Source organism: Bison bison, unplaced genomic scaffold, assembly GCF_000754665.1.
Source record: "Bison bison bison isolate TAMUID 2011002044 unplaced genomic scaffold, Bison_UMD1.0 scf7180017864471, whole genome shotgun sequence".
In the NCBI taxonomy this organism is placed as follows: Eukaryota; Metazoa; Chordata; class Mammalia; order Artiodactyla; family Bovidae; genus Bison; species Bison bison.
The window spans coordinates 19,536,898-19,552,848 of NW_011495032.1; the positions used below are offsets into that span (position 1 = coordinate 19,536,898).

At 35.7% G+C, this 15,951-nt stretch overlaps 1 protein-coding gene across 1 annotated transcript in view; it reads right to left on the reverse strand.

Moving 5' to 3' along the window:
* Positions 1 to 2,313: 2,313 nt before the first annotated feature.
* The window catches only part of GTF3C3 (general transcription factor IIIC, polypeptide 3, 102kDa), a 32,682-nt gene continuing 19,044 nt past the window's right edge, over positions 2,314 to 15,951 (reverse strand). The window contains exons 11-18 of the mRNA XM_010860886.1: positions 15,243 to 15,445; positions 14,801 to 14,902; positions 13,817 to 13,952; positions 11,460 to 11,697; positions 10,504 to 10,694; positions 7,321 to 7,445; positions 5,298 to 5,450; positions 2,314 to 3,927 (exon numbers count right to left, since the gene is read on the reverse strand). Of these exons, the coding sequence (XP_010859188.1) occupies positions 3,805 to 3,927; positions 5,298 to 5,450; positions 7,321 to 7,445; positions 10,504 to 10,694; positions 11,460 to 11,697; positions 13,817 to 13,952; positions 14,801 to 14,902; positions 15,243 to 15,445 (1,271 nt within the window). The 3' untranslated portion in view covers positions 2,314 to 3,804. The remainder of the gene's footprint in view (positions 3,928 to 5,297; positions 5,451 to 7,320; positions 7,446 to 10,503; positions 10,695 to 11,459; positions 11,698 to 13,816; positions 13,953 to 14,800; positions 14,903 to 15,242; positions 15,446 to 15,951) is intronic.

A 15,951-nucleotide genomic window follows, 5' to 3' on the forward strand; every position in this document is an offset into this window, starting at 1 on the left:
ACAAAGCTAGTGGAATTCCAATTGAGCGATTTCAAATCCTAAAAGATGATGCTGTGAAAGTGCTGCAATCAATATGCCAGCAACTTTGGAAAACTCAGCAGTGGCCACAGGACTGGAAAAGGTCAGTTTTCATTCCAATCCCAAAGAGGGGCAATGCCAAAGGATGTTCAAACTACCAGACAATTGCGCTCAATTCCCATGCTAGAAAGGTTATGCTCAAAATCCTTCAAGCTAGGCTTCAGCAATACTTGAATTGAGAACTTCCAGATGTACAAGCTGGGTTTAGAAAAGGCAGAGGAACCAGAGATCAAATTGCCAAAACTGTCTGAATCATAGAGAAAGCAAGGGAATTCCAGAAAAACATCTACTCTGCTTCACTGACTATGTAAAAGCCTTTGACTGTGTGGATCACAACAAACTGGAAAATTCTTAAAGAGATGGGAATACCAGACCATCTTACCCATCTCCTGAGAAACCTGTATGTGGGTCAAGAAACAACAGTACCAGACATGGAACAACTGACTGGTTCACAACTGGGAAAGGAGTATAAGGCTATATATTGTCACCCTGTTGATTTAATTTATATGCAGAGTACATCATGTGAAATGCCAAGTTGGATGAATTACAAGCTGGAATCAAGATTGCCAGGAGAAATATCAACAACCTCAGATATGCAGATGGTTACACTCTAATGGCAGAAACTGAAGAGGAATTAAAGAGCTTTGTGATGAGGGTGAAAGGCGAGAGTGAAAACGCTGGCTTGAAACTCAATATTAAAAACACTAATACCACAGCATCTGGTCCCATCATTTTATGGCAATTAGAAGGGGAAAAAGTGGAAGCAGTGACAGATTTTCTCTTCTTGGGCTCCAAAATCATTGTGGATGGTGACTGCAGTCATGAAATTAGAAGACACTTCCTTTTTTGGAAGGAAAGCTATGACCAACCTAGCCAGCATATTATAAACCAGAGACATTACTTTTCCAACAGAGGTCCATCTAGTCAAAGCTATGGTTGTTCCAGTAGTCATGTATGGATTTGAGAGCTGAACCATAAAGAAGGCTGAGTGCCAAAGAGTTGATGCTTTGAATTATGGTGCTGGAGAAGACTCTTGAGAGTCCCTTGGACAGCAAGGAGATCAAACCAGTCAATCCTAAAGGAAATCAACCCTGAATACTCACTGGAAGGACTAATGCCCAAGGTGAAGCTCCAATACTCTGGCCACCTGATGCAAAAAGCCGACTCACTGGAAAAGACCTTGATGCTGGGAAAGACTGAAGGCAAAAGGAGTAGAAAGGGCAGCAGAGGATGAGAGGCTGGATAGAATCACAAACTCAATGGACACAAACTTGGGCAAACTTTGGGAGACAGTGAGGAGCAGTGCAGCCTGACATGCTGCAATCATGGGGTTACAAAGAGTTGGACAAGACTTGGCAACTGAACAATATGTAAGACAGTCAACAAGGACCTACTGTATGATACAGGAAACTCTACTCAATATTCTATAATAACCTATTGGGAAAAGAATCTGAAGAAGAATGAATATGTGTATAACTGAATCACTTTTCTATACACCTGAAACAAACACAACATTATAAATAAATTAATATTAAATTAAAAAAAGAAAACAAAAACCTTTTTTAATTAAAAAAAAAATAGAAGGCCTGAAGGATAGAAAAAATAACTGCCCATCTCCTTTTTCTTTCTAAAGTAAACATGTTCACTTTTTAAGTTGTTACTCTGAACTGCAGGAAAAGGAACATCTCTGAGCAAGGAGTAGCTTGCTAGTGATCTTCAGCATGCTATTTAATCTCTTTAAATAAAACGGGGATGATAATCAGTTCAGTTCAGTCGCTCAGTTGTGTCCGACTCTTTGCAACCCCATGAACCACAGCATGCCAGGGATGATAGTAACTACAACAATAACAACTACCTTACAGGTGATTCTCTGAGAGAATCAGAGTTAAGGTCTCTAAAATATCCTGCACCATACTTAAAACACAGTAGCATAGTGAAAACACTCAGCAAATGGTAGTTACAGTCTTAAATGATAAACAAACTTTTGCAATTATCAGCTTTTTTCCCCCTTATATAACTACTAGAGAGATCTACTGTGTCTTCCAAGGCTATTTAGCAGATCCTGGAGTTACAGCACAGTGAGTTTAATTCAAGAGAGAAACTCTGAATGCAGAGTACTCAACTCCACAAGGATTCCAAGTCATTAATCTATCTAAGCAGTCTATCACAGTCAGCTTTATCATTACCCGCAAACGGCATGAAATACAACAAATATATATAAACATATGAAACAACTTTAATTACAAAAATAAAGTTTATTTAAATTCTATATATACACGTACACACACACAGAGTACCATACATTTACTTATTACATACAAATTCTGCTTCTCAACTACAAAATTATATATACAGTGTAAATAGTGGTAAGAATTTTTAAAGTCCCCTGTACTTCTTTCATCCTAAGTATCATACTTGTTTTCCACATACAAGTGGACTGGGACTTAAAATCCACATGGACATTTACTACAGCATTTGTTTCCTCCTAAAAAGAAACTCTAAAAAGCTATTATTAAACCAACAGTATGTCTAACAAATACTATTATCTTAGACCCAATAATATACAATATTTGAGATAAGTAAAAGGTTTTTAATCTGCTTCTACTTCATCAGTTCAGTTCAGTCGCTCAGTCGTGTCCAACTCTTTGCGACCCCATGAACTGCAGCACGCCAGGCCTCCCTGTCCATCACCAACTCCCAGAGTCCACCCAAACCCATGTCCATTGAGTCAGTGATGTCATCCAACCATCTCGTCCTCTGTCGTCCCCTTCTCCTCCTGCCCTGACTCTTTCCCAGCATCAGGGTCTTTTCATCAGCAATACTTTATTTCATACATAAAATTCCCTAGTCTTCCTACATTCCTAGTGATCTTAAAATGGAAACCAGATCATGTTACTGAATCTAGTTCTCTTTTTTTCTTTTGGCCAGAAAGCCAAACACTGAAAATGCTTTTTTTAAAAAAATTTGCATCACAATAGGTTGCTATGAATTAAGCCCAGCCTCCCAGGCCTGCCTTTATAGGTAAGATACATGCAGGTGAAAAATAAAAGATTAGCTCAATTACTTGTCTTCACACCACATAACCATTTAAAACAATTTTCCAAGGAGCAAAGTGAATTACATAATTGTGCTGACATCAGAGTCCCAATTTGTCTTTCTTTTACTAAGCAACCTCCTTTTCTGTATATCTCAAAGACTACGGTGATAACAACAGGGCACTAAGAAAATGGATGACTGACAACAATGATGTATGTAGAAATACATATGTAGCAAATATTTCTTTCAAATAAACATATGCTCAAGGTCTGTATTCAAAGAACTGTATTGAGAGGTAACATCTCTCTTACTACTGTATTCCAAACACAACTATTACAGTGCCTGGTATACAGCAGGTGTTTAATATGTGGTATTACATACACAAATGAATAAATGGTGTGGAAAAAAAGTAGTGTACTCAACTCAATGCTGGTTCAATGGCTACTAATGTCCACTTCAGTTTGGGGGACAACTTACAAAAAACTGGTAAAGGAAAATGACAGAACAATATAAAATTCTTGTAGGAGTGATAATTTTGCCAATCTATCAAAAGATAATTATCACATATTAAAAATGAAACACAGATAATCATGAATTTATGTCCATCTTGGGGTTAATAATAAGCCCTGAGACAGAAAATATTGGTCCATGCACAGCAGCTGCCCAAGCTCCTTCCCCAGCTGAGGGGCTTTATATAGAACAGTAAGTAAATAAAAGTTTCTGAGCCATTCCAGTATTCCCGCTGTTCTGATATATGAGAGACAAGTTGTAGGCAATATCTCTTCGTAAGTCTATCTGGTCAATTTCTATACCCTAGGGGGGAAAATACAAAAATGAGTATATTTCAAACTGACAGCCAGGACAATTTTATGGCAAATAAACAGCTTTTGTAAGTGTTCAAAAAACTATTAAAATTCATATTACTGAAAAAATTTATAAAACTAAGCATATATCTTGAATATACATTTTTATCAGGTAATGCTGACTTCAGTTAATTGTTATAGTAACTGTTTCATCAAATATTTTTAAATGTCTAACCAATAAGTTAAAGAAAAAAAGTTTCATTCACAAGACATAGCAGAATAAACACCAGATAAATTAGGATTTAAGAGTAAAAAAAAAATGAAACCATAGAAGAAAAAATACAGTTGAATAATAATATAACCTTGGTAGGAAAAGCCCTTTTAAGTATAATAAATACCAAAAGTAGGAACTAGAAAGACTGATATGACTTCATAAAAAATGTAAAACTTCTGCATGTAGAAAAAAAATCATAACACAAATGACCAGATGAGAAAAAAAATATCTGTACTATATAACAGAAAGGCATATAAAACATAGGTCTAGAAGGGCATACACCAAATTGATTATAATGACTACCCTATGGGTGTTATTACTTTTTTTTCCTACTTAAATAACCCAACCAATTACCTCAATGGAGTAGATTACGTCTATATTCCTATTCTTCTCCCACAAAATTTTGGAGTCAACTAAGAACATCTGCATCAATGAAAAATGTTGCCCTATAAAGCTTAAGGAGCAATACATAAATTATTTATGAAGTTAAGAACACAAAAGTATATGTATTTCATCAGCAGAACTATAAGAGCAGGTACTCATTTGCCTAACGACTAAAGCTGTACAAGGGTAACAGAAAAGAGTTGTGAGGGAATGAGGGATTATGAGTGCAATTTTTAAAACTGAGTAATGATAACATACTTTCCTTCAGAAATTAGGCTTTAAACACAGATTATCATAGTATTGGCAACACTTCACCCTATATTACATTAACTTAAACAAAACTATGTTTATACTGACCTTTAATCTCTAGAAAGAAGTATGTTAGCTACATTTTTGAACTTGAAAATGAATAATGGCTACAGAACTCAATACTCAGGGTTCCTGTGTACCAGCTCAACCTGTAAACCACTGGGGCTATCTTAGGATAACCAAAAGGGTCATAACCACAAGTCATATGTGTCCACATGGTTGCTGATTAGGTCAGTAGGTGAGGATGTCAAACAATTACTTGTTGCTGAACATAATTAAATAAGTGCATTCAGTAAGGGGAGAATACATTTTAATATATAAGCTATGATTAATTTCACCACAATACTGAGCTAACTGCAACTTATTGATAGATGAAGTGTCTCCTCAGTTTTTCAAAGTAAATCATACAGTACCTCTACCACAAGCGGAGGGAGCTCCAGGGCCTTCTGATAATAGTGGATTGCAAGATGTTGCAGCCCCAGTTGGTGAAGGGCACGGCCCAAGTTGTAGAATGTCTCCTGGCAAGGCCCACGTAAACTGAGGTATCGATTAAGAAAGGAAAAGCCCTACCAAAGAGAAAAGATAATAATAATAATTCAATAGTTCAGTCATTTGACAAGCAAGTGCAGGGGCAGGAATACAATTTTCTGTTTTTGGCTACGCTGTGCAGCATGTGGGATCTTAGTTCCCCAATCAGGGATTGAACCCGCATCTGCTACATTAGAAGTGTGGAGTCTTAACCAATGGACCACCAAGAAGTCCCCCCAATTTTTTTTTTAAAGACAGTCTCACCCTAAAAGAATATATGTCTGTGGTACAGTGTCATATCATAATATAGTTCAGATTTCTTCCAAAGGTGTAAAGGAGATATTTTTTTTTAACTAAAGACAAAAAATTCACAGAAAACAAAGCCAAATGTAACAACTAGCTAGCAAAGACCCATAATGTAAAACAGAATATATATTTTTATGGTTTCAAGTTGGTTTTTGTGGCATTAGAGGCTAGTAAAATTTTAGGTTTGAGATACATGTCTAAAAGCTTGACCACAATATAAACTCCAAGCTCTTATGATGATAATTTAGAAAGTTGCATCCTCAGGAACAAACTCACTTGAGTATATCTGACCTTTCTGGTTAAATGGTACCTTTTATATACCTCTCAGAGCCTTAATAACTTTTTAATGTTAAAAAACTTGATTTTCTCTTTTCCCCTCTGAAAGCTTCTGACTCAATAGCTTTATGGAGAAACTGATTATTTCAGAGCATAGCTATAATGAAGCAGGCTCTCTGTGTGTCACAGCATCCAAAAAAGCAATTTGCTTCTTCACGTCTTCCTGTATTCACTTTCCTCTTCAATGCAACTTCAACTTCTACCATGCACAGAAAGCTACAAACTGCAAGATGCAAGTAACTGATATAAGCAATTAAGCAAATATATTACCTGAGCATTAAATCAACAGATTTGTATGTATAAAAAATAAAATGCAATTATTTCCTGGGTGATCTGGTATGTAATAAATGGTCACAAATTTTTCTTCATAAGTTAATAAATAATAAAAATTAAGGAATTTGTTAGAATTAATGCATTCTAGGAATAAAAAGTATGCTCAATAAACAAGCCATATTTTCTGCATGATAAATGAATCCATTTGAGTACATGAATATGACTTCTACTGAAAAACATGGCTCTCTGTTTAGTAATAGCAGACAAGCTATTAATCTCAGAAGAATCAAATCTATGTGTTTAAAAATGAGAAATTCAAAGACAAATATCTAAGAAAGAACATTTACTTTCCTTCCCTAATTACTTAAAAAACAGGTATATACATTATCACACATGAAAACTGAAACAAAAGCAGAAGTTCTGAGGATACAGGGGTGAATGAGACAGACCAGACCTCTGACCTCTTGGAGTTTGTATTTTCACTAGAGGATCTTGGAGTTTGTATTCTCACTAGAGGAGACACGCTATGTTAAGGAGGTAACAAGAAAACAAAAAGGTGATGCAAATGGCTTTATGAACTACGACTTTAAAAGAGCAATTCGTGGTGATGACGTAAGGAAACAGTCACACAAGCACGTATCCATACATTATTGTATGTCTGTATTATTTTTAAAAACTAATTTAAAAACTCTTTAGGACCTGTAAGCTTGGAAGCCTCTGAGGCTCCAGAATACAAGAAAGCCTGCACAGGATTCCCTAAGATTCTGCCTGACCCTTCTCTTCTGATCTGGCTGTGCATCCCTTCCACATGGCTGTGTAAGTCTTGGCCAGGAGTACTCCTATATGTTGATCCATGAGTGCTGAACACAGGAATGGATACTCCTAACAGGTGCACTAAGCAGATACTACTTTTGAAGCAGGGAAATAAAAGCATTAAGTATATTCATTTTTAAAGAACATAAAATCAAGTAGTGAGGAATCCAAATGAATTACCTGCACAATAAGAGCATGTCTCTTTAATACATACTTCTGGGATGCCATGTGAATAAAGGTCAGGCCTATACAGAGGTTATAGAGAGGTTCCTGGGGATGAGTGCGAAAGGCCTGCACATACTGTCCTGAAAAATGAGCAGTGATGTTAGATGACAGGACAAAAACACCATTCCTTATTTCTTCAACACTTACTCAAATATAGTTTAAGGTAAACAAACATTACTATCACTTTAACAGATACAAAGGTTATATTCCAAAATATCAACCAGATGCATATTAATACGAATTTTAAAATATATAACATATAACAAAAAGAGAAGGATTTACCCATCAACGTATTTTGACCATGATGATTAAAACTGAGTACAAAAGTAACTTTTTTAAAGGTATAGTTTGACATTTCCAAGTAGAGTAGTACTTCAAAAATAAACAATTGAATAACTGTGATCATATATCTATTTTATGATCTCAAATCTTTTAAAAAACTAATGAGGGAATGTGTCTGTTGGTGAATTCTTTCATAAAATTAACTGAGACCTGTCTTATAGATGCTAATGTGATAGATCATGGAGGTGAGAAAAATAGTTTTGTTTTTTAAGTTTATGGGTATTATTGCCTCAAACATAGCAACTGTTTTTCCTGAGAAGAGCTAAATTGTATCTAATAACAAGATAAAAATTCAGGGTTTTATGAATTCCATATAGTCTATATAAAAAATTATCTCATGTCAAAAGTCTAACTGTATGAGAGAGGAATTTCAGCAAATTTTTCTTGTAAAGGAATGATCTATAATTTATCATATAGATAAGAAAACTTCTATTCCAGAAGAAACAGCACTGTAAAGTCTCCTTAGCAGCACAAATGGTAGACTGCCATTTGGACTTTCTATTTTAATCTCTTTTACATATAGTTTTCTTAATAGTAAACTAATAATTCCGAAAAAGTATACACAGTGAAGAAAAGCTTCAACATCTGATGTTCAAGATTACTGGCTGAACAACTATAAAAACAGCAACCATACACAAGAAACATTAAAGCATTAAACAGCCAAAATAACAGTATACACAGAAGTGAATCTGGCAATATATTTTATTGCCAGCAGCAGGAGATACATGCCTCATTTTAAGTTTAAACTTTTGGTTAAGTATTTTTCTACTTGCTTGCTCCTGGTTCCTTATTACAGAAATTTCCTATAAATGGTTAATGAATTTTCCCTCTGTTTAATTATTAATAAGAATTATAAAGACTCGTCTCACACTAGTCAGAATGGCCATGATCAAAAAGTCTACAAACAATAAATGCTGAAGATGCTGTGGAGAAAAGGCAACTCCCCTTCATTGTTGGTAGGAATTAAATTTGTTCAGCCACTATGGAGAACAGTATGGAGGTTCCTTAAAAAACTAAAAATAGAACTACCATATGATCCAGCAATCCCACTCCTGGGCACATATCCAGAGAAAAACACAGTTTGAAAAGGTACATACACACTCACATAGCCAAGACATGGTAGCAATCTAAATGTCCACTGACAGATGAATGGATAAAAAGATCTGGTACATACATACAATGGAATATTACTCGCCATTAAAAAGAATGAAATAATGCCATTTGCCGCAACATGGGTGGACCTAGAGGTTATCAAACTAAGCTAAGTAAGTCAAAGACAAATACCATATGATATCACTTACATTCAGAATCTCAAAAAGGGATACAAATGAATGTACTTACAAAACAGAAACAGACTCACAGACTCTAAAAGCAAATATGAGAGGGTGGAATGATTTGGGAGAATGGCACTGAAACATGTATAATATCATATATGAAATGAGTCGCCAGTCCAGGTTTGATGCACGGTACTGGATGCTTGGGGCTGGTGCACTGGGACGACCCAGAGGGAGGGTATGGGGAGGGACGAGAGAGGAGGGTTCAGGATGGGGAACATGTGTATACCTGTGTGGATTCATGTTGATATATGGCAAAACCAATACAATATTGTAAAGTTAAAAAATAAAATAAAATAAATTAAATAAAAATAAATAAATAAAAGCAAACATGGTTACCAAGGCAGAAAGGTGGTGGTGGTGGGGATAAATCGTGAGTTTGGGATTGACATACACACTACTGCACTTGAAACAGATAACCAACAGGGACCTACTCTCTCTATAGGACAGGGAACTCTACTCAATATTCTATAATAACCTAAATGGGAAAAGAATTTGAAAAAGAACAGATATATGTATACATAAAAAAATAAATCAAGGCAAGAAAAAAAAAAGACATCTCCTAAAGGAATAAACTATCAAAGAATCTTAAGTCCCTTTTTATACTATAGCAAATTAAAATCATTTAGCAAAGCATCTATAACTAATGAAAATTATTATTTTTTTTTGAGTTTTTTCATTTTTATTTTATAATGGAGTACAGTTGATTTACAAAGCTGTATTAGTATACAAAGTTACAGGTATACAGCAAAGTGATTCAGGTATACATACACATATATCTCTTCTTTTTCAAATTCTTTGTATTAGTATACAAAGTTTCAGGTATACAGCAAAGTGATTCAGGTATACATACACATATATCTCTTCTTTTTCAAATTCTTTTCCCATTTAGGTTATTACAGAATATTGAGCAGAGTTTCCTGTATTATACAGTAGTCCTTGTTAGTTATCTATTTTATTTATTTTTTTAAATTTTATTTTATTTTTAAACTTTACATAATTGTATTAGTTTTGCCAAATATCAAAATGAATCCGCCACAGGTATACATGTGCTCCCCATCCTGAACCCTCGTCCCTCCTCCCTCCCCATACCATCCCTCTGGGTCGTCCCAGTGCACTAGCCCCAAGCATCCAGTATCGTGCATCGAACCTGGACTGGCAACTCGTTTCTTACATGATATTTTAACAAACAAGCCTAAGTCACGCTTTAAAGTCGTACTTCAAAGACCTACTTTAAAGACTTACTTTAGCCTTTTGAAACCAAAGCATCACAAGAAAAATAAATATTTATTATAATTACTGTGAATACTTAAAACCACTTACTATATGTACTAGACATTATTTTAAGTACTTTATATTAACTCATTTAATTTCTACAATAATCTACAAGGTTATCTCCATTTCAGAGATACAGAAACCAAAGCAGAGAGAGGGAGACAAAGTCATGTGCCAGGACACTCACCAAGTGCATGCTTAAAACTACCAGACACGAATGCATTGTGTCCATTTAAGACACAGAGGGCATGATTATCTGGGTTTTTCAGCATTAAACGGAGACAAAAGCGATGATGTCTTACTTCTTGGGAATGCATGGTAACTTGATTGAAAATGTTCCAGAGCTGGGGTTTATTGACATTTTCCATTACCATTATTCTAAAATTGCAAAAAGAGAATGAGAGTAAAAAGTAGTGTACAGGAAAAAAACTTCTTGATTTTTAAGATTGAAACCCTTCATGTATACCTGTGGAACACATGTATACCTGTGGCGGATTCATTTTGATATTTGGCAAAACTAATACAATTATATAAAGTTTAAAAATAAAATAAAATTAAAAGAAAAAAAAATAAGAGTAATAACATATCTATGTAACAAAGTAATGGTACTAAATTTCATAGTTATTAATAAAATGTTTTATTTATCAATAAAAAAATAAAAAAAAAAAAAAAAGAAAGAAACCCTTCAGTGCTGTCCTATCAACACTGAAATTCACCACCCTCAATAAGGGGTATGTAGTGTTTCTCCATCTTATTTCTGCTTTTAAACAAACGTTTAAACCAAAAAGACAGAATCAAGAGGTTTAAGTTTTATCTCCTCTCCCAACCCATTCACAGATGCAGTACAATGAACACTGAATAATAATGCATACTGACTTAACTCTCACAATAACCTATGAGGTGGTAATATTATGATGCCTGTTTTACCATAAAAAATGGGGAGACTGAGGCACAAAGGTTTAAGTAAATCTCTTATGGGAGTGTATGCTCTCTTATACTGCTTCCAAGAACCACCAATGAACTGAATTAATCTGTAAGCAAGAGTTACACAGCTTACTAAATCTTGAGCATGTAAAATTAAGTCAAAGTAAATATACATGCTCCATCAAAGAATCTAATTAAAATAAGTTATTGGAAAATCACCTGATATAGTTGTATGCCTTTCTGAAATTTTTGTCCAGAATTGCAGCAGACAGACCAAAGTATTCTAACTCTTTGCGTTTTGGCTTGTCTTCATAAAATGAGCAGTATTCCAATGAAGAATCAACAAGTAACTCAGCCTCCTGGAACCGGGATAGGTCACATAAGGAGTATATGGCCTTCAAAAGGAGGTTCCACCAGTCATCTTTTGTCAAGACACTCGTGAGTACAGCAAATATTGCTAAAATGAGACCAATGAAGATCAGTTAGGATACTATATTTACAGAAGTAGCAGTATCACAAAGAAAATTAACATGATCTAGTCCAAAGTGAAATTAAGTTGAATAACCAAGGCCCTAGAGGACTGAATTCTTGCCACCATCTTCTGACAATGACGAGAAGGAGGGGCTTCTTTTCACTCCCTCAACCTGACTCCCTCTGCTCTACCTAACAAACAATCTGCAGTCCCAGGTAATCCTCACTTCTGATTCATCCTCGGTAAAGTCCAGCTACATCATTTGTGTTTTTCAGTGCTAGCTTGGATATATGCACCTTCAGGGCAGAGCAAGGGTGCTTTCCATGACTGAGGTCAGATATGGGAATGTGCACATACAAGGCATTCAAATGTTTACTCAACAAAGGATTTCAAATTCATACTTAATCTTCTCTCCCTTATTTGTCTATAAAAAGCCTTCCTTTTACAGCCTATGAGAAATACCAAAAGCCATAAAATTTTTTTTACCACCTTCAATTCAATATTTCTCTGAGAATCTATCCTAAACGACTACTCAGAAATACGGATAAATCTATAGGCACAAAGATGATCACTATGGTATTACTTAGTTGGATGGCATCATTGACTCAATGGACAAGAGTTTGAGGAAACTCCATGAGACAGTGAATGACAGAGAGGCCTGACGTGCTGCAGTCCATGGGGTCACAGAGTCAGACACGACCGAGTGACTAAACAACAATGGTATTACTTAGAAAAGAAAATTATCAAAAGAAACCATATAATAACTTTAAAAAAGGGAATGATTAAACAAATTATAAAACCACTATCCAATGGAATATGACACATTCCTTAACAGCTACAAAGAGACCAGAACATGAGAAAATATTGAGTGAAAAATTAGTACAAAGATGTATGTGTGTGCTCAATCATGTCTGATTCTTTTGCAAACCCCATGGACTGTAGCCCACCAGGCTCCTCTGTTCATGAAATTTTCCAGACAAGAATACTGGAATGGGTTGCCATTTCTTTCTCCAGGGGATCTTCCTGACCCAGGGATTGAACTCACATCTCCTGCATCTCCTGCACTGGCAGGCAGGTTCTTTACCACTGATCCACCTTGGAAGCCCCAGTACAAAGATACATGTAACATCAAGTGCCCGAGATAATCCTACCATGATGCACTGGTATAATGTGATCCTCATCATGATGAAACTATTAATAACAAAACAAAGACCTTATGAGCTTAAGAAAAACCAATAATGACCCTGAAATGAGGAAACAGTGGAAGAGGAAACAGGCAGGATCAGACAGAGAAAAATATAACTTGAGGAAACATAGTCCAAAATGATGTGGGCAGACACTGGGTTAAGCCCAGAATCAATGAACTCAAGAGACAGCAGGGCTCTAAGGCTAGATTACGAGCATCTGAGCCCACATTCCTATCCTCTGACTCTCTTCCCCAACAACATCTTGCTTATGTCCTTACTGTGCTTAACAGAGATTCAGCTCATCTGGATTGTAAAACTTTGTCCGTTGCACTCTGCCATATTGGTAACAACGGTTTAATTAATATCTGTGGACACGATTAACAATGAAATAACTTTCTGCTAGACTTATAGCCTAGGTCTTTTCCAAAGTTCTCTTGAGTAATAATGTCACCCAACATCCTTGATCCTTTTCCAGTTAAAAATAGATGGTTTTAAAGTCGCATAGTTGAGATCGGGCCAAAGCAACTTATTTGCAGAATTTCTATGACTGTTGCTACATTTGTCAGAAACAAATTTAACAGAGACAAATTCATTTATCAAAGAAGAGCTTAACATATGCAGTCGAAGTAACCAGACAAATAAAGCAATCTGTATTATCAGCTAATTATCACAAAAGATTGTTTTAGTTTTTTCACAGAAGGATCTAAGTAGACACCTGCTTTTTAATTTTCTTACACTGAAGTATTTATATACAACCTTTCTTTCTTTTTTGAAAACACCAAATGAGTTTATTTTTCCTAAGGGATCTAGACTAGAAAATATAATTTTCAATAAGATTACTGTCACATGCTACTTCATGAGTTTTTTTTTTCCAACTCAGCCAAGTTTTACACAATAAAGCAAATGAAAGTAATTACCTTTTGCATCACAATTTGCTGACTCTTGGTCATTGTTGTCTGATATTTTGTCTCTTGACACTTTAATAAGGTAGAGATGCCTCTCTCCAGATTTGGAACTGGATATCAAACAGACTTGGGCTCTATTCATTGCTACCTGAATTAAAGATAATTGAAATTTTCAGTCATGTGCGTGTATGCTAAGTTGCTTCAGTTGTGTCCAACTCTTTGTGACCCAATGGACTGTGGCCCGCCAGGCTCCTCTGTCCATAGGGATTCTCCAGGCAAGAATACTGGAGTGGGTTGCCATGCCCTCTTCCAAGGGATCTTCAATCCAGGGATTGAACCCATGTCTCCTGTGGTTCCTGCATTGCAGGTGGGTTATCTACCGCTGAGCCACCAGGGAAGCATTTTTAGTCCATAATTTTTTAAAGAAAATCTATGGGAAACAAGTATCACAGATGTGTCTGAAAGCTTCTTTAGTAAGGGGAATAAAACACCAATTATCGTGTATATGAACACCTAAAAGAGAATGAATAGACTTATTTTTTCCTTAATAAAGGAGTCCAAGTCACACTACCCACCTTAGTAAGGAAAAAGAAAGCCATTCACATTATGTTTATCTCACACACACACACAGACAGTTAACTATCTCCCTGTAAGAAGCCAGACTCAGAAAGGATGTCATACCCAGAAAACATCTTTGCAAAGTAAACAATATGGGCACACAGTAGTGTCCACAGGGCCAATAACGGACACTACGATGGTTCTCACTTTTCGAAATATGTACTAGCAAAGATTTTATTTTACAGTCTGTAGTCGTTTATACTTTCATGTAGAATTTCAATTACATACCATTAATCTCTAGGTTGTCTGCCTTTTATCTGACTTTTAACTTTAAAAAGTTTAAAAGGGAGTTACAAAATAGTTATGACCTATGTTTAAACCAAATTCTAAACATTTAAAAAGTCAACAAGGCTAATATAAAGACAGATTACTACCTACCTTTAAAAGCATGGCCAACATGGTAAGCAAGGTATCCACATAACCATACATTTTGCCTTGTGAAAATAATAGAGTAGAACGTTGAAGCAGTAACTTTAGTTCCTAAGGAAATAAGCATAGGATAGTGACAAGATTCCTTTGTTTCAAGTTGTTTTGCTTGCATAGAAAAGCTATGTCTTAGAAACTAAACCTTAAGAACATCTGCTTTGTGATCTCCCACAATAATTAAAACCCAACATTTTAAAAACTATAAATTACATTAATAATTACAATGTTAAGTTACTGTAACTTAAGATTCAAAATCATTTTTCAAAAACACTGAATATAATACACTAAAATTAAACTTGGATATAAGCTGGAGAAACATCCTTCAAGTCTCTAAAATGTAAGAAAATTCTAAAATATAGCCCACCAAGAAAAACTTCCACATTGCATGGCCTACCTGCTGCGCTGCGTTGGCATCTTGTGCTAATGTATCTGGATCATACATTGGTTCCAGGGCTTCCAGAGCTTTCTCGGGACGACCCAGCTGCTGCTGAAGGGTGGAAAGCGAAATTCTTGCATCCAAATGAAGAGGGGCCAGATCAACCACTTTGCTATAGCTTTCGGCAGCACGCTCCATGTAGCCTAAGGCCTTTAAGCATTCTAAAACAATGTTAAAATAATTTAGACTTGTAAGAGGGCCAAAATTATTTCTCCATTTTAAAAGAAATGTTACACCAATATAAAAATTATAACAAGAAAGAGATTAATGCATATTTCTGTATTTTAAAACAACTATCCCTTCCAATCTCTATGCTATAAGTATGTGATCAGTATATAAATACACAATTTGGTGTTCTGCTTTATTTACTTATATTAGGCTTTCAACATTTCCCCATGCCTTCAGTGGCATTCTGACTGGTTAAAATATTCAATTAAATTTATTATTTACTTAACCATCAGTTCAGTTCAGTCCCTCAGTCGTGTCTGACTCTTTGCAAACCCATGAATTGCAGCACACCAGGCCTCCCTGTCCATCACCAACTCCCGGGGTTCACTCAAACTCACATCCATCGAGTCAGTGATGCCATCCAGCCATCTCATCCTCTGTCGTCCCCTTTTCCTCCTGCCCCCAATCCCTCCCAGCATCAGAGTCTTTTCCAATGAGT